Source organism: Triturus cristatus, chromosome 2_2 (genome assembly GCF_964204655.1).
Source record: "Triturus cristatus chromosome 2_2, aTriCri1.1, whole genome shotgun sequence".
Classification (NCBI taxonomy): domain Eukaryota; kingdom Metazoa; phylum Chordata; class Amphibia; order Caudata; family Salamandridae; genus Triturus; species Triturus cristatus.
The window spans coordinates 194,494,988-194,514,739 of NC_140582.1; the positions used below are offsets into that span (position 1 = coordinate 194,494,988).

General features: G+C 47.8%; 1 protein-coding gene across 1 annotated transcript in view; it reads right to left on the reverse strand.

Moving 5' to 3' along the window:
* The window catches only part of STPG2 (sperm tail PG-rich repeat containing 2), a 2,141,360-nt gene that overhangs the window by 23,517 nt on the left and 2,098,091 nt on the right, over positions 1-19,752 (reverse strand). Inside the window, exon 13 of the mRNA XM_085641159.1 lies at positions 18,621-18,755. Within this exon, the coding sequence (XP_085497285.1) occupies positions 18,624-18,755 (132 nt within the window). The 3' untranslated portion in view covers positions 18,621-18,623. The remainder of the gene's footprint in view (positions 1-18,620; positions 18,756-19,752) is intronic.

Sequence of the window (19,752 nt, forward strand, 5' to 3'; positions counted from 1 at the left end):
GGGGGGGCAGAAAAGCCCACTAGACACCAGGGATATAAATATTATTGTAGGAAGCGACCCCTTGGGCAAGGGTCGCTTCCTTGGGCCCCTAAATTTTTTGAAGACTTTTCTGCCCCCTCTGGGGGCAGATCGGTTTTATTTTTTTGCCGTTTCTGCTCCCATTGGGGGCAGAAAAGCCCACTAGACACCAGGGAATTAGTTCAATTCAAAATAGAAGTGACCCCTCGCTTCCAGGGTGCAATTTGTTATATGTATTTGGCTCACCCGCCCCGGGACTGAGTAGCCTTTTTTGTCCTGCTGTTTTCTGCCCCACCTGGCACACAACCCAATTGACCATTTGGGTAGTGACATGGCATGTTATAATGTTTATTGTTATATTTTTTGTGATTTCCAATTGTAATGTTTTTTTTTTGTTTACTTTTTTGTTCTAGGTGAAGGCTTTTCTTCTTTTCACGTTGACGTTTTGTTACTGGTGGTTCTGCTGTTTGTGTAGTTTGGTGAGAGACTGTTTTTTTGTACAATGTAAATGTGTTTGATTTCTCTGCCTGTTTGTTTTTTGCAAATGGTGTAATAATAGCAGTATGTTTGGTTTTTGAGTGTCAAAAACTTTTTGCATTGGTGCTCGATGTGTATTTTGTTGTCTTGTGAGTAATTTGTTTTTTTTTCTTCTTTCTAGTTTGATATCGTTGGTCTTTGCTGTGTCACTGCAGAGTTTGTTTCTGGTGAGTGCAGCTGTCTCTTGTAATTGGATTGTATAGTTTTTGAGTACATTGATCTTTGTGATAAAAGGTACACATTTCTTTACTTACTTGGTTTGCACATTGTTGGTTGTTGTTGACTTGTTTGTGCAGTCTTCTATCTTAGTAAGTATAATGGCTAGCCGCAGGATGACTGCTCAGCAGGTTGTTGGTTTGCTGTTTGAGTCTTCCTCTGATATTGGTTCAGAGACTGACTCTGCTTCTGAGGGAGAGGAGGCAGGGGACGATTCTGGCAGTGAGTTTTCTCTCCGTATGGGGTCCTCGGATGATGAAGATACTCTTAGTGCGGATGAAGTGCCTGTGTTAGAGGAGGAGACTGATGTGCCGATAGTGCGGCAAGAGGCATCTGGGCTGCAGCCTGCGGCTGCAATGCTTCCCGTTGGTGTAGTGCGGCAAGAGACATCTGGGCTGCAGGCTGGGGCTGCAAGGCTTCCCGTTGGTGTAGTGCGGCAAGAGGCATCTGGGCTGCAGGCTGGGGCTGCAAGGCTTCCCGTTGGTGTAGTGCGGCAAGAGGCATCTGGGCTGCAGGCTGGGGCTGCAAGGCTTCCCGTTGAAAGTGATGACCTCTGGGTTGCCCCTGGCATGGTGCAGCCGGAATTTCCAGAGTTTACTGGTGTTCCAGGGTCTAGAGTGAATACTGAGAACTTTTTGCCTGTAAATTTTTTTCAGTTGTTTATGGACGATGTGTTTTTGGCAGAGATTGTTGAGCAGACTAATTTGTATGCCGAACAGTTTTTGAGGGACAACAGTGCCAGTCTTAAGCCACACTCTAGAGCTACCCGGTGGACTCCCACAAATGTTGAAGAGATGAAGAAGTTCTTGGGTTTAACTTTTTTGATGGGCTTGCTAAGGAAGCCATCATTGGCTTCATATTGGTCTAGCAGTCCCTTGATGGCAACGTCTATTTTTCCGGCAGTCATGAGTCGTGACAGGTATTTGCTTCTGCTTCGGATGATGCACTTTGTTGATAATGGTTTAGCGTTGCCACGAGATCACCCTGATTGTGACCGTCTTTTTAAGATTAGGCCTGTCCTTGATCACTTTGTTGATCGATTTTCTGAGATTTATGCCCCTGGTAGAGAAATTGCAGTGGATGAGTCTTTGGTGTTGTTCAAGGGCCGCTTGGTTTTTAGGCAATACATTCCTAGTAAGAGGGCACGCTATGGAATAAAGCTGTATATGCTGTGTGACAGTAGGACTGGATATGTCTCTAATTTCAGGGTGTACACCGGTAAGGAATCTAGGTTTAACCTCCCTGGTTGTCCGTCCACTTTTGGAGTGACTGAGAAAATTGTTTGGGAACTTGGTAGAGGATTTTTTAACAAAGGCCACCATTTATATGTAGATAACTTCTACACTGGTGTGCGGTTGTTCAGGGAATTGGCCAAAGTGGACACTTTTGCTTGTGGCACAATCCGCTGTAACCGTAAAGGTTTTCCGAAAGAACTTGTTTGTCAAAAGCTTGTGCGGGGACAGTGCAGTGCGTTGCGTTGCCAGGAGCTTCTTGCTGTGAAGTTTACAGACAGGAGAGATGTCTACATGCTGACTTCCGTCCATGATGAAAGCACTGCACCTGTGACTGTTTGGGGTCAGGTCGCTGAAGTGCGCAAACCTGTGTGCATTTTAGACTATAATAGGCACATGGGTGGTGTTGACAGAGTAGATCAGAGGTTGGAACCTTACACTGATCTTCGTAAGGCTTACATTTGGTACAAGAAGTTGGCTATCCATCTTTTCCACTTGGCAATGTTTAATGCTTTTGTTGTGTTCCAGGATTCTTGCCCTGAGTCAAAGATGACTTTTGCTAAGTTTCAGGAGTCTGTAATAGGCAGCCTTGTTGTAGTGGAACAGGCAAGTGTTCCTAGAGTTGGACTGGTGGAGGATGTTGCTAGATTGAAAGAACGCCACTTTCCAGATCACATTCCTCCCACACCCGCAAAAGATTTTCCCAGTAGGAGATGTAGAGTCTGTTGGCAAAGAGGTTTGCGGAAGGAGAGTCGTATGTACTGCCCCGATTGTCCCTCTCATCCTGCACTGTGTCTCCCTGCTTGTTTCAGAGCGTACCACACGCGAAAAAACTTTTGGGAACATTCATGAGTGGTAAAGTGAACTGCCTGGTCTGTATTCTTTGGAAAATATGAGTCTGTTTCAAGGTTGGTGTTAGTGCAATGTATTTAGTTGCTGATTTTCTGTTAGAAGATTTGTATCTATTTGCAATTTGTTTGTGTTTTTATTTTTTTCTAAAAAAATCCTAAATGTGATGGCGGTGTGTGTAGGCTTGCGCTTGGCTGTTGGCGTGTGTGGTCTGGCACTTGGTTGGTGGTGTGCGTGGAATGGTGCTTGGCTGGCGGTGCGCGTGGACTGGCGGTGCGCGTGGACTGGCGGTGTGCATGGACTGGCGGTGTGCGTGGACTGGTGCGTGGCTGGTGGTGTGCGTGGAATGGTGCTTGGCTGGCGGTGTGCGTGGAATGGTGCTTGGCTGGCGGTGTGCGTGGAATGGTGCTTGGCTGGCGGTGTGCGTGGACTGGTACTTGGCTGGCGGTGTGCGTGGACTGGTGGTGTGTGCGGACTGGTGTTTGGCTGGTGGTGTCCGTGGACTGGAGCTTGGCTGGTGGTGTGCGTGGACTGGAGCTTGGCTGGCGGTGTGCGTGGAATGGTGCTTGGCTGGCGGTGTGCGTGGACTGGTACTTGGCTGGCGGTGTGCGTGGACTGGTGGTGTGTGCGGACTGGTGCTTGGCTGGTGGTGTCCGTGGACTGGAGCTTGGCTGGCGGTGTAGGTGGATTGGCGATTGGCTGCCGGTGTGCCTGGACTGGTGATTGGCTGGCGGTGTGCCTGGACTGGCGCTTGGCTAGCGGTGTGCGTGGACTGGCGTTTGGCTTGCGGTGTGTGTGGACTGGTGCTTGGCTGGCTGTGTGTGAGTAGTGACTTTCTGCTGGTCACTACACACACTGCTAGCTGAGTGCCACTCCACGCAATCCATCAGCCTGTGTAGTTGCTGTGTCTGGATTGTGGGCGTGTGAAAGTGATGGGCCCTTGAATGGCGCTGTGTGCTGGTGTGAGTTTTGTTATGTGATGGGCCCGCGGCTGGCGGTGTGAATGGTTTTGTATGTCTCACACGTATGAAAGGTGTATGAATGGCCTATAAAGAGGTTGGTGCCTTGTCGTGGCTTTACAGCTCACGAGCTGTGAGTCAATGGTTCAGTTTCTCGCCCTTTCAATTATTACCAGTGCATTTCATGTTTTGTGAAATCACTTGCTAATACAATTTTATCTACTGAACCATCACTCACCCTCGTGCCAAATCCAACCAGTTTGTGTGTGTGCTTGCGGATTAGATGGCTGTGCAGTAATATTTGTCTTTCTGAAGCAGGGTGTACCTTGTCCCTTTTTGGTGATTTTTGTACTGTGTTGCTTTTGTACCTAGTGGTGCGAATGGTCTTGTTTGTATCACGTATGAAAGGTGTGTGAATGGCCTGTAAAGTGGTTGGTGCCTTGACGTGGCTTTACAGCTCACGAGCTGCGAGTCATTGGTTTGGTTTTTTGTGAATTTAATTATTGACAGTGCATTTCATTTTTGTGAAATCTCTTGTTAATAAAATTGAATACACTGAACCATGACTCGCCCTCGTGCCAAATCCAACCAGTATGTGTGTGTGTTTGAGGAATAGATGGTTGTGCAGGAATCTTTATCTTTAGTTTCTCTGCCAAGGTACACTTTCCATGCAAGAATAACCCACCAACTGTAGATATTGTCGAAAACCCTTGGGAGTTCATGGTGATGTCTTTCTAGTGAATTGAAAATTATTTTTTATCCCCATTGTCCTGTAAACCTCAAACTGTCTGCCACATTTTCTTTGCAGTATTATTCCAAAATTCTCACGCTGTAGTAACAATAGTTAATCTGGTTTTGCAAGGGGGGTTACTTTGGTTTTTGGCCCGGTGCTCGGCGGCCATCTAGGGAAACCTACCAAACCCATGCATTTCTGAAAACTAGACACCCTGCGGCTTCCAGGGAGGTATGGCTTGCGTGGATCCCCCAACGTTTCCTTACCCAGAATCCCCTGCAAACCTCATTTTTTGCTAAAAAAATCACTTTTTTCACACATTTTGGGGTGGGAAAGTAGTGGCATCACCGGGCTCACACAAATTTACCACCACCCAGCGTTCCCCCAGATCTCCCGGTAAAAATGGTGCCTCACTTGTGTGGGAGGCCCAAGTACCCACGGCAGGCAAGGGCCCAAAACATAGTGAGGCGACATCAAAATGGCCTATCGCAAAACCACCTGGTTTTGCAAGGGGGGTCACTTTGGTTTTTGGCCCGGTGCTCGGCGGCCATCTAGGGAAACCTACCAAACCCACGCATTTCTGAAAACTAGACACGCGGCGGCTTCCAGGGAGGTATGGCTTGCGTGGATCCCCCAACATTTCCTTACCCAGAATCCCCTGCAAACCTCAATTTTTGCTCAAAAAATCACTTTTTTCACACATTTTGGGGTGGGAAAGTAGTGGCATCACCGGGCTCACACAAATTTACCACCACCCAGCGTTCCCCCAGGTCTCCCGGTAAAAATGGTGCCTCACTTGTGTGGGAGGCCCAAGTACCCGCGGCAGGCAAGGGCCCAAAACGTAGTGAGGCGACATCAAAATGGCCTATCGCAAAACCACCTGGTTTTGCAAGGGGGGTCACTTTGGTTTTTGGCCCGGTGCTCGGCGGCCATCTAGGGAAACCTACCAAACCCACGCATTTCTGAAAACTAGACACCCGGCGGCTTCCAGGGAGGTATGGCTTGTGTGGATCCCCCAAAGTTTCCTTACCCAGAATCCCCTGCAAACCTCAATTTTTGCTCAAAAAATCACTTTTTTCACACATTTTGGGGTGGGAAAGTAGTGGCATCACCGGGCTCACACAAATTTACCACCACCCAGCGTTCCCCCAGGTCTCCCGGTAAAAATGGTGCCTCACTTGTGTGGGAGGCCCAAGTACCCGCGGCAGGCAAGGGCCCAAAACGTAGTGAGGCGACATCAAAATGGCCTATCGCAAAACCACCTGGTTTTGCAAGGGGGGTCACTTTGGTTTTTGGCCCGGTGCTCGGCGGCCATCTAGGGAAACCTACCAAACCCACGCATTTCTGAAAACTAGACACCCGGCGGCTTCCAGGGAGGTATGGCTTGCGTGGATCCCCCAACGTTTCCTTACCCAGAATCCCCTGCAAACCTCAATTTTTGCTCAAAAAATCACTTTTTTCACACATTTTGGGGTGGGAAAGTAGTGGCATCACTGGGCTCACACAAATTTACCACCACCCAGCGTTCCCCCAGGTCTCCCGGTAAAAATGGTGCCTCACTTGTGTGGGAGGCCCAAGTACCCGCGGCAGGCAAGGGCCCAAAACGTAGTGAGGCGACATCAAAATGGCCTATCGCAAAACCACCTGGTTTTGCAAGGGGGGTCACTTTGGTTTTTGGCCCGGTGCTCGGCGGCCATCTAGGGAAACCTACCAAACCCATGCATTTCTGAAAACTAGACACCCGGCGGCTTCCAGGGAGGTATGGCTTGCGTGGATCCCCCAAAGTTTCCTTACCCAGAATCCCCTGCAAACCTCAATTTTTGCTCAAAAAATCACTTTTTTCACACATTTTGGGGTGGGAAAGTAGTGGCATCACCGGGCTCACACAAATTTACCACCACCCAGCGTTCCCCCAGGTCTCCCGGTGAAAATGGTGCCTCACTTGTGTGGGAGGCCCAAGTACCCGCGGCAGGCAAGGGCCCAAAACGTAGTGAGGCGACATCAAAATGGCCTATCGCAAAACCACCTGGTTTTGCAAGGGGGGTCACTTTGGTTTTTGGCCCGGTGCTCGGCGGCCATCTAGGGAAACCTACCAAACCCACGCATTTCTGAAAACTAGACACCCGGCGGCTTCCAGGAAGGTATGGCTTGCGTGGATCCCCCAACGTTTCCTTACCCAGAATCCCCTGCAAACCTCAATTTTTGCTCAAAAAATCACTTTTTTCACACATTTTGGGGTGGGAAAGTAGTGGCATCACTGGGCTCACACAAATTTACCACCACCCAGCGTTCCCCCAGGTCTCCCGGTAAAAATGGTGCCTCACTTGTGTGGGAGGCCCAAGTACCCGCGGCAGGCAAGGGCCCAAAACGTAGTGAGGCGACATCAAAATGGCCTATCGCAAAACCACCTGGTTTTGCAAGGGGGGTCACTTTGGTTTTTGGCCCGGTGCTCGGCGGCCATCTAGGGAAACCTACCAAACCCATGCATTTCTGAAAACTAGACACCCGGCGGCTTCCAGGGAGGTATGGCTTGCCTGGATCCCCCAACGTTTCCTTACCCAGAATCCCCTGCAAACCTCAATTTTTGCTCAAAAAATCACTTTTTTCACACATTTTGGGGTGGGAAAGTAAAGGCATCACCGGGCTCACACAAATTTACCACCACCCAGCGTTCCCCCAGGTCTCCCGGTAAAAATGGTGCCTCACTTGTGTGGGAGGCCCAAGTACCCGCGGCAGGCAAGGGCCCAAAACGTAGTGAGGCGACATCAAAAAGGCCTATCGCAAAACCACCTGGTTTTGCAAGGGGGGTCACTTTGGTTTTTGGCCCGGTGCTCGGCGGCCATCTAGGGAAACCTACCAAACCCATGCATTTCTGAAAACTAGACACCCGGCGGCTTCCAGGGAGGTATGGCTTGCGTGGATCCCCCAACGTTTCCTTACCCAGAATCCCCTGCAAACCTCAATTTTTGCTCAAAAAATCACTTTTTTCACACATTTTGGGGTGGGAAAGTAGTGGCATCACCGGGCTCACACAAATTTACCACCACCCAGCGTTCCCCCAGGTCTCCCGGTAAAAATGGTGCCTCACTTGTGTGGGAGGCCCAAGTACCCGCGGCAGGCAAGGGCCCAAAACGTAGTGAGGCGACATCAAAATGGCCTATCGCAAAACCACCTGGTTTTGCAAGGGGGGTCACTTTGGTTTTTGGCCCGGTGCTCGGCGGCCATCTAGGGAAACCTACCAAACCCATGCATTTCTGAAAACTAGACACCCGGCGGCTTCCAGGGAGGTATGGCTTGCGTGGATCCCCCAACGTTTCCTTACCCAGAATCCCCTGCAAACCTCAATTTTTGCTCAAAAAATCACTTTTTTCACACATTTTGGGGTGGGAAAGTAGTGGCATCACCGGGCTCACACAAATTTACCACCACCCAGCGTTCCCCCAGGTCTCCCGGTAAAAATGGTGCCTCACTTGTGTGGGAGGCCCAAGTACCCGCGGCAGGCAAGGGCCCAAAACGTAGTGAGGCGACATCAAAATGGCCTATCGCAAAACCACCTGGTTTTGCAAGGGGGGTCACTTTGGTTTTTGGCCCGGTGCTCGGCGGCCATCTAGGGAAACCTACCAAACCCATGCATTTCTGAAAACTAGACACCCGGCGGCTTCCAGGGAGGTATGGCTTGCGTGGATCCCCCAACGTTTCCTTACCCAGAATCCCCTGCAAACCTCAATTTTTGCTCAAAAAATCACTTTTTTCACACATTTTGGGGTGGGAAAGTAGTGGCATCACCGGGCTCACACAAATTTACCACCACCCAGCGTTCCCCCTGGTCTCCCGGTAAAAATGGTGCCTCACTTGTGTGGGAGGCCCAAGTACCCGCGGCAGGCAAGGGCCCAAAACGTAGTGAGGCGACAACAAAATGGCCTATCGCAAAACCACCTGGTTTTGCAAGGGGGGTCACTTTGGTTTTTGGCCCGGTGCTCGGCGGCCATCTAGGGAAACCTACCAAACCCACGCATTTCTGAAAACTAGACACCCGGCGGCTTCCAGAGAGGTATGGCTTGCGTGGATCCCCCAACGTTTCCTTACCCAGAATCCCCTGCAAACCTCAATTTTTGCTCCAAAAATCACTTTTTTCACACATTTTGGGGTGGGAAAGTAGTGGCATCACCGGGCTCACACAAATTTACCACCACCCAGCGTTCCCCCAGGTCTCCCGGTAAAAATGGTGCCTCACTTGTGTGGGAGGCCCAAGTACCCGCGGCAGGCAAGGGCCCAAAACGTAGTGAGGCGACATCAAAATGGCCTATCGCAAAACCACCTGGTTTTGCAAGGGGGGTCACTTTGGTTTTTGGCCCGGTGCTCGGCGGCCATCTAGGGAAACCTACCAAACCCACGCATTTCTGAAAACTAGACACCCGGCGGCTTCCAGAGAGGTATGGCTTGCGTGGATCCCCCAACGTTTCCTTACCCAGAATCCCCTGCAAACCTCAATTTTTGCTCAAAAAATCACTTTTTTCACACATTTTGGGGTGGGAAAGTAGTGGCATCACCGGGCTCACACAAATTAACCACCACCCAGCGTTCCCCCAGGTCTCCCGGTAAAAATGGTGCCTCACTTGTGTGGGAGGCCCAAGTACCCGCGGCAGGCAAGGGCCCAAAACGTAGTGAGGCGACATTTGGGATAGGCAATGTTGATGTCGCCTCACTACGTTTTGGGCCCTTGCCTGCCGCGGGTACTTGGGCCTCCCACACAAGTGAGGCACCATTTTTACCGGGAGACCTGGGGGAACGCTGGGTGGTGGTAAATTTGTGTGAGCCCGGTGATGCCACTACTTTCCCACCCCAAAATGTGTGAAAAAAGTGATTGTTTGAGCAAAAATTGAGGTTTGCAGGGGATTCTGGGTAAGGAAACGTTGGGGGATCCACGCAAGCCATACCTCCCTGGAAGCCGCCGGGTGTCTAGTTTTCAGAAATGCGTGGGTTTGGTAGGTTTCCCTAGATGGCCGCCGAGCACCGGGCCAAAAACCAAAGTGACCCCCCTTGCAAAACCAGGTGGTTTTGCGATAGGCCATTTTGATGTCGCCTCACTACGTTTTGGGCCCTTGCCTGCCGCGGGTACTTGGGCCTCCCACACAAGTGAGGCACCATTTTTACCGGGAGACCTGGGGGAACGCTGGGTGGTGGTAAATTTGTGTGAGCCCGGTGATGCCACTACTTTCCCACCCCAAAATGTGTGAAAAAAGTGATTTTTTGAGCAAAAAACGAGGTTTGCAGGGGATTCTGGGTAAGTAAACGTTGGGGGATCCACGCAAGCCATACCTCCCTGGAAGCCGCCGGGTGTCTAGTTTTCAGAAATGCGTGGGTTTGGTAGGTTTCCCTAGATGGCCGCCGAGCACCGGGCCAAAAACCAAAGTGACCCCCCTTGCAAAACCAGGTGGTTTTGCGATAGGCCATTTTGATGTCGCCTCACTACGTTTTGGGCCCTTGCCTGCCGCGGGTACTTGGGCCTCCCACACAAGTGAGGCACCATTTTTACCGGGAGACCAGGGGGAACGCTGGGTGGTGGTAAATTTGTGTGAGCCCGGTGATGCCACTACTTTCCCACCCCAAAATGTGTGAAAAAAGTGATTTTTTGAGCAAAAATTGAGGTTTGCAGGGGATTCTGGGTAAGGAAACGTTGGGGGATCCACGCAAGCCATACCTCCCTGGAAGCCGCCGGGTGTCTAGTTTCCAGAAATGCGTGGGTTTGGTAGGTTTCCCTAGATGGCCGCCGAGCACCGGGCCAAAAACCAAAGTGACCCCCCTTGCAAAACCAGGTGGTTTTGCGATAGGCCATTTTGAAGTCGCCTCACTATGTTTTGGGCCCTTGCCTGCCGCGGGTACTTGGGCCTCCCACACAAGTGAGGCACCATTTTTACCGAGAGACCTGGGGGAACGCTGGGTGGTGGTAAATTTGTGTGAGCCCGGTGATGCCACTACTTTCCCACCCCAAAATGTGTGAAAAAAGTGATTTTTTGAGCAAAAATTGAGGTTTGCAGGGGATTCTGGGTAAGGAAACGTTGGGGGATCCACACAAGCCATACCTCCCTGGAAGCCGCCGGGTGTCTAGTTTTCAGAAATGTGTGGGTTTGGTAGGTTTCCCTAGATGGCCGCCGAGCACCGGGCCAAAAACCAAAGTGACCCCCCTTGCAAAACCAGGTGGTTTTGCGATAGGCCATTTTGATGTCGCCTCACTACGTTTTGGGCCCTTGCCTGCCGCGGGTACTTGGGCCTCCCACACAAGTGAGGCACCATTTTTACCGGGAGACCTGGGGGAACGCTGGGTGGTGGTAAATTTGTGTGAGCCCGGTGATGCCACTACTTTTCCACCCCAAAATGTGTGAAAAAAGTGATTTGTTGAGCAAAAATTGAGGTTTTCAGGGGATTCTGCGTAAGGAAACGTTGGGGGATCCACGCAAGCCATACCTCCCTGGAAGCCGCCGGGTGTCTAGTTTTCAGAAATGCGTGGGTTTGGTAGGTTTCCCTAGATGGCCGCCGAGCACCGGGCCAAAAACCAAAGTGACCCCCCTTGCAAAACCAGGTGGTTTTGCGATAGGCCATTTTGATGTCGCCTCACTACGTTTTGGGCCCTTGTCTGCCGCGGGTACTTGGGCCTCCCACACAAGTGAGGCACCATTTTTACCGGGAGACCTGGGGGAAGGCTGGGTGGTGGTAAATTTGTGTGAGCCCAGTGATGCCACTACTTTCCCACCCCAAAATGTGTGAAAAAAGTGATTTTTTGAGCAAAAATTGAGGTTTGCAGGGGATTCTGGGAAAGGAAACGTTGGGGGATCCACGCAAGCCATACCTCCCTGGAAGCCGCCGGGTGTCTAGTTTTCAGAAATGCGTGGGTTTGGTAGGTTTCCCTAGGTGCCGGCAGGGCTACGGTTCAAAATCTACAGCTAGTCACTTTGCCAAAAAAAGGGTCATTTTCACTGCAAAACCACGTTGCGTTTTGCGCCGTTTCCTGTCGCGGGCACTATGCCGACCCGCACAAGTGAGGTACCATTTTTCTCGTAGGACTTTGGGGAACGCGGGGTGGGTGGAAAATTGTGGATCCACGCAGATTCCAGAACTTTCCATCCCAGAAATGTGGGGAAAATGTGTTTTTTTTGTCAATTTTTTCTGTTTGCAAGGGATTCTGGGTAACAGACCATGGTGGGAGGCAGTCAAGTCACCCCATCCTAGATTCCCCTGGGTGTCTAGTTTTCAAAAATGTATAGGTTTGCTAGGTTTCCCTAGGTGCCGGCAGGGCTAGGGTTCAAAATCTACAGCTAGTCACTTTGCCAAAAAAAGGGTCATTTTTCACTGCAAAACCACGTTGCGTTTTGCGCCGTTTCCTGTCACGGGCACTAGCCCGACCCGCACAAGTGAGGTACCATTTTTCTCGTAGGACTTTGGGGAACGCGGGGTGGGTGGATAATTGTGGATCCACGCAGATTCCAGAACTTTCCATCCCAGAAATGTGGGGAAAATGTGTTTTTTTTGTCAATTTTTTACGTTTGCAAGGGATTCTGGGTAACAGACCATGGTGGGAGGCAGTCAAGTCACCCCATCCTGGATTCCCCTGGGTGTCTAGTTTTCAAAAATGTATAGGTTTGCTAGGTTTCCCTAGGTGCCGGCAGGGCTACGGTTCAAAATCTACAGCTAGTCACTTTGCCAAAAAAAGGGTCCTTTTTCACTGCAAAACCACGTTGTGTTTTGCGCCGTTTCCTGTCGCGGGCACTAGGCCGACCCGCACAAGTGAGGTACCATTTTTCTCGTAGGACTTTGGGGAACGCGGGGTGGGTGGAAAATTGTGGATCCACGCAGATTCCAGAACTTTCAATCCCAGAAATGTGGGGAAAATGTGTTTTTTTTGTCAATTTTTTACGTTTGCAAGGGATTCTGGGTAACAGACCATGGTGGGAGGCAGTCAAGTCACCCCATCCTGAATTCCCCTGGGTGTCTAGTTTTCAAAAATGTATAGGTTTGCTAGGTTTCCCTAGGTGCCGGCAGGGCTAGGGTTCAAAATCTACAGCTAGTCACTTTGCCAAAAAAAGGGTCATTTTTCACTGCAAAACCACGTTGCGTTTTGCGCCGTTTCCTGTCGCGGGCACTAGGCCGACCCGCACAAGTGAGGTACCATTTTTCTCGTAGGACTTTGGGGAACGCGGGGTGGGTGGAAATTTGTGGATCCACGCAGATTCCAGAACTTTCCATCACAGAAATGCGGGGAAAATGTGTTTTTTTTGTCACTTTTTTACGTTTGCAAGGGATTCTGGGTAACAGACCATGGTGGGAGGCAGTCAAGTCACCCCATCCTGGATTCCCCTGGGTGTCTAGTTTTCAAAAATGTATAGGTTTGCTAGGTTTCTCTAGGTGCCGGCAGGGCTAGGGTTCAAAAACTACAGCTAGTCACTTTGCCAAAAAAGGGTCATTTTTCACTGCAAAATTGAGGTGTGACCACGTTGCGTTTTGCGCCATTTCCTGTCGCGGGCACTAGGCCGACCCGCACAAGTGAGGTACCATTTTTCTCGTAGGACTTTGGGGAACGCGGGGTGGGTGGAAATTTGTGGATCCACGCAGATTCCAGAACTTTCCATCCCAGAAATGTGGGGAAAATGTGTTTTTTTTGTCAATTGTTTACGTTTGCAAGGGATTCTGGGTAACAGACCATGGTGGGAGGCAGCCGAGTCACCCCATCCTGAATTCCCCTGGGTGTCTAGTTTTCAAAAATGTATAGGTTTGCTAGGTTTCCCTAGGTGCCGGCAGGGCTAGGGTTCAAAATCTACAGCTAGTCACTTTGCCAAAAAAAGGGTCATTTTTCACTGCAAAACCACGTTGCGTTTTGCGCCGTTTCCTGTCGCGGGCACTAGACCGACCCGCACAAGTGAGGTACCATTTTTCTCGTAGGACTTTGGGGAACGCGGGGTGGGTGGAAATTTGTGGATCCACGCAGATTCCAGAACTTTCCATCACAGAAATGTGGGGAAAATGTGTTTTTTTGTCAATTTTTTACGTTTGCAAGGGATTCTGGGTAACAGACCATGGTGGGAGGCAGTCAAGTCACCCCATCCTGAATTCCCCTGGGTGTCTAGTTTTCAAAAATGTATAGGTTTGCTAGGTTTCCCTAGGTGCCGGCAGGGCTAGGGTTCAAAATCTACAGCTAGTCACTTTGCCAAAAAAAGGGTCATTTTTCACTGCAAAACCACGTTGTGTTTTGCGCCGTTTCCTGTCGCGGGCACTAGCCCGACCCGCACAAGTGAGGTACCATTTTTCTCGTAGGACTTTGGGGAACGCGGGGTGGGTGGAAAATTGTGGATCCACGCAGATTCCAGAACTTTCCATCCCAGAAATGTGGGGAAAATGTGTTTTTTTTGTCAATTTTTTACGTTTGCAAGGGATTCTGGGTAACAGACCATGGTGGGAGGCAGTCAAGTCACCCCATCCTGGATTCCCCTGGGTGTCTAGTTTTCAAAAATGTATAGGTTTGCTAGGTTTCCCTAGGTGCCAGCAGGGCTAGGGTTCAAAATCTACAGCTAGTCACTTTGCCAAAAAAAGGGTCATTTTTCACTGCAAAACCACGTTGCGTTTTGCGCCGTTTCCTGTCGCGGGCACTATGCCGACCCGCACAAGTGAGGTACCATTTTTCTCGTAGGACTTTGGGGAACGCGGGGTGGGTGGAAATTTGTGGATCCACGCAGATTCCAGAACTTTCCATCACAGAAATGTGGGGAAAATGTGTTTTTTTTGTCAATTTTTTACGTTTGCAAGGGATTCTGGGTAACAGACCATGGTGGGAGGCAGTCAAGTCACCCCATCCTGGATTCCCCTGGGTGTCTAGTTTTTAAAAATGTATAGGTTTGCTAGGTTTCCCTAGGTGCCGGCAGGGCTAGGGTTCAAAATCTACAGCTAGTCACTTTGCCAAAAAAAGGGTCATTTTTCACTGCAAAACCACGTTGCGTTTTGCGCCGTTTCCTGTCGCGGGCACTATGCCGACCCGCACAAGTGAGGTACCATTTTTCTCGTAGGACTTTGGGGAACGCGGGGTGGGTGGAAATTTGTGGATCCACGCAGATTCCAGAACTTTCAGTCACAGAAATGTGGGGAAAATGTGTTTTTTTTGTCAATTTTTTACGTTTGCAAGGGATTCTGGGTAACAGACCATGGTGGGAGGCAGTCAAGTCACCCCATCCTGGATTCCCCTGGGTGTCTAGTTTTCAAAAATGTATAGGTTTGCTAGGTTTCCCTAGGTGCCGGCAGGGCTAGGGTTCAAAAACTACAGCTAGACTCTTCGCAAATAAAGTGTAAATTTTCAGTGTGAAAATGTGGTGCGTTCACCTTAGGTTTTGAGCCACTTCCTGTCGTGGGCACTATGCCTACCCACACAAGTGAGGTACCATTTTTATCGGGAGACTTAGGGTAGTTCAAATTTGTAAAGCAACTGTTATTACCTATTGATTTTTGATGCATTTCTCCCTTCCAAATGAAAGACATTGTGTAAAAAAATAAGTCATTTTGAAAAATGACCAATAATTGTCATGCAAATATGAGTATTCCCAATTTCGAAAATGTGCAAATATGCACTGTTTCTAAACTCTGTAATTTGTTCCCATTTCAGAAATACATAGGTGACTTTCATACCGATTTTTCCATGTATACATTTTCCCACAATAATTGCTATATACCCGGAACAAAAAAAAAAAACATTACAAAATGCTGCTCAGTTTTCTACTCTGGGTTCGTTGGGCACTTGGTGAACCTACAAGTCCTATATGTCCCCACAACCAGGAAGGTCCACCGGATGTAACGGTACATTGCTTTCAAAGAGATGTCATAATTCGAAGAAGTTACAGGTGAAAACGTTGACTCAAAATGCTGCTTTTTTCAACAAATTTTTAATTTTTCCTATATTTACCTGTAAGTTTCTATAAAGAAACCTTGATGGACCTACACAAATGACCCCTTGCTGAATTCCGAATTTTGTCTACTTTTCAAAAATGTATAGCTTTCCAGGATCCATTATTGTTTTTGTACCCATTTCTACCGTTAACTGGAAGGAGGTTGAAAGCACAAAAAGTAGCAAAAATAGGGTATGTCCCAGAAAAATGCCAAAACTGTGTGAAAAATGTTGGTTTTCTGACAAAATTCTGTCATTCCCTAAAAGCTGGAGAAATGGTGATTTCAGCCCCACAAACCCTTTTTTGATACCATTTGCAGAGAAAAACCCAAAAGCTTTCATTTGCAGCCCGTTTTTCCAATTTGTCACAAAAAAAACAAAATGTTGCTGTATTTTGACTAATTTCTGGGAACCCTGTAGGAGAATCCACAAACCCTGGAAACCTTTAGAATCCCCAAGATGTTGGAAGAAAAGGACGCAAATTTGGCATGGATACCTAATGTGGTCAAAAAGTTACAGGGGCCTAAGCGCGCACTACCCCAAATAGCCCAAAAAAGGCTTAGCACAGGAGGGGAAAAGGCCTAGCAGCGAAGGGGTTAATGAAGGCAAATACATGTCAAAGGGGTTTGTTAAGCCAGATTTCATAATGAGATCAGAAGCAGTGGTGTACCATTGTATTAACATACACGACTTAAAGTACCCACAATCTACACCTTACCATGCAGGAGATGAAGCTGCAGGTCAAATGGCTTTATATGATAAATGAAGTTAAAGGTAACTCGAGGCATTATCTGTAATGTAGAGAATATTAGTACTTTATTTTAGATAATAAGTAATTTCCTGACCCAGTGGTCTGATGGTTGTGTCTCTCTCTTGCCCTCTTGGCCAGGGAGCAGTAAACCTCTGCTGCCAAAGTATATGTTCCTTGTTTCACTGCATGGCCACTTGTGGCCTTCGGTTTGAGACATCTGTGGCAGATAAGAGGGTAGCTTTCCTCTCCAGTGCAGTCTCTCCTCTGGTTTACCGTGTCTGTGCCTGTCTCTGTACTGGGTTCCACATCCCTGAAATCAGCAATAAGGATTTACTTGAAATGTGGCTGCCAAGGTCAGACTGCTGGCTACTCACTATTTCTTCTACAAGTGGTGGTTCAAGTGGTAAGCATAAAGCAAAGGCATTTCCTCTGCATGTTACTCAGACTGTGAAGAAATGATTCCCAGGGTGCAGCTTGAGATGCAGATGCTTGGTGAGGCTCTCAGTTTCTGCAGAGAGTGTCACAGAGGTAGAAAGATGCATTCCTGACAGAAATCCTGTGGCAGCACAAGTGCTCCCTCCACCCAAGTGTGAGTTCTAGTTGGGGGAGGATTGGAGCGAGTGATAACAAAGGATCTTAGGGATGTCACTGTCCACTCTGAATAATACTAAAACCTGCTTGCCATACCAAGACCTCTTCACAATTGTGTGAAATTATCCTGTTATTTTGAATAACCTCATGAAACATCCACTGCATTCCACTGCAACACCCATTGATTTTGATGCTGTCCCCTATTTACATGGGTGTCGTAAACAGGAGGCAGTGCCAAATTTAAGACCAGGGAATTCTGCGCCAAATTTAAGACCAGGGAAAACCTGGTCTTAAGTTGGCGAAACAAGAAGAAATGCTTTATTTCTCCTTCTTTTTGCTGTTTGCATGTGTGCTGCTTTGTGCAGCTCACACAGAAACAGCAAAACGCCATTGATTGTTTGTGTGCAGGAAGGTGTTCCTTCTTGCACATAAACAATCATTGAAAAAAAAAAGAAGTTTTGCAGCTTCTATGTGTGGTGCACTAAGCAGCACACACAGAAGTTACAAAATACCATTTAAAGATTGATTGTGTGCATGAAGGGACACCTTCCTGCACATAAACAATCTTCTCCTCAACGCAGGCACCCTTGCACTCTGGTGCAAGGGTGTCTGCGTTGGAGCTAGACTGCTAAATTTAGCGTCATTGCAGGGGAAAACGCAGGGCTGCACCATGTTGTTGTAAATATGGTGCAGCCCTGCTTTTCAGAAGTGGCAGTGAGTGGCGTTAAGCCAGGAACGCTAACGCCACACTCTGTCACTTCTTAGTAAATATGCCTCTTGGTGCCTTGATTACCACTACTAGATAAAGTATTAAACAAAGTGATTTATATATCGTAACAATACTTACTGCTTTACTGAATACATGTTCAGCTTAATAAAAGTTTAAATATAAGCATCTGGGTATAACATTATTACCAGCCTACACACACTCTCTCTGTCTTTCTCATGCACATACTGCCCTTACAGACAATTCTCATCAATTTACCATTAGCTGAACTATGATGTTTCAAAAGGACATCAATTTAAAGTTGACAATACCCATTAAACAGATTTTTTTAAAACAGATATGGATAAAGAGACTCTCAAATCCAGCTGAAGAGGGATGGCCTCACACACTCAGTGTAGTTTGGGGCTGTTCTTAAAATATCTTCTAGAGCTGGTTTTAGCTCCAATTCCAGCACTGCTCACCAAAAATTGAAAATCTGTCCCAAACTTATGTTCTTTAAAAAAGCAAAATAAAACTCTTGGATAACTAACTACATTGAACCACTCAAATTTGGTTGTTCAAATTTATACACAAAATAGTGTTTTACTATATTGATAGGGACTCAAAAAACTAAAAATGCCAACATTCTAACAAAATTGTGATCAATGGGCCTGATGACAACGCGCCAGTTAAATTGGTGTTCGCGCATGGATGGTAATTACAAGTAGGGAGATGTTTATCACACCAGCTAATTTCCAAGTGTGATAAAGATCACACCCTTCATTACACCTCAGAAGGTCAAACCTGTCCAAATTTAACATGGTAGAAGGCCCAGTGGTCATTGGAACATGCAGATTGTGCTGCTTTTCGCATGTTAACTCCAAAATATAAGACTAGGTAACAAGTAGGTGATTATTACCACATCCAAGACAGTCACTTGTAAACATGTGCAATGTGTTTTTGCCAAAGCACTTTCATGTACCAGGGAACTCTTTTCAAATGTGTCACAATTTCCACATTACACATGTGCTTTAAATGCTTTTTCAAATGATGTTTGATGGCTCAACATTAAGACAACATGATCAGATGATGGGCTTGCTGACTTACCGGTTAAATGGTTAGAGAGCACGCCTGTAGAGGCGACTGGGCTTTCCGAACGTTGTCCATTTGATACTGGGCGGGATTTAACAAGCTTGCGTTAAACGTCTTCTTTAGTACAGTGTCCCTGTACATTGGGCTGAGCTATTGAAAGACAAACACAGGAATTATGTACATCATAAATCTTGACTTCTGTCATGGTTACAGTATTAACAGACACCTTTGGCAACTCTCCTGTGACTTTCTATGAGTGGAGAGAGTGCTTTCGCAGCAACATTCGGCAGGCAATTCATCTCATGAAGCATTGGAAGTGTAATAACTTGTTGTTTTGGTCTTGCTTTACAGCACAACCGTCTCCATGATCGATTGTAACCAATTCTTTAAAATATACATAGAGTGGGCTATGGACCTACCAGAGGAGTATTTCTCTCTCACATCTTGCTATTGGTTCTTTGGTGAATCATTCCATCTCATTCTGAGGACTTTTTGAATGAGGAACTATTTTACATCTCAAAAGTACACTGAATCTGCACAGATTTGGGCCCAGGTTTACTAAGCCTTTGTGTTGTCCTTGAGTCGCACAAGGAAATGCAAGGACAACGCAAAGGCTTCAGTAAGATTTCCAAAGCCACAGAAGGGGCAATTTGCACTGCCTTGCCTAGCTTTGTAACAAAATGTAACACAACGCAGCAGCTTGCGCTGCTTAGCATTACATTTCATAGGGGTCGGCATTCCATGGGTGGAGCAAGGGCGTTCTCATGCATCCACCCGTGCATTCTGATGCAATCCCAGATTTACTGAAATCAGTAAACCTGGCATTGCTTCGAAATGGTACCCCTCACCCTGACCATGATGTAACAAGGAGAAATATGTTTATTTCTCATCGTTATTTCCTCTTTCCACATGTGCTACATTCTGCAGCACAGATAGAAAGAGGAAATTGCTTCTTAGGATAATCTTTGTGTAGGAAGGTTTCCATTCCTGCATAAAAACAATCCAGGCCATGACTCAGGCACCCTTGCAGCATGGCATAAGGATGCCTGCGTTGGTGCTAGTTAGCATATAGTGCACCAGAGCGAGTAGGGAGCGGAAGTGCTCTATATCCTGGTCGATACTGTGCATTTATTTTCTCTCCATTTTA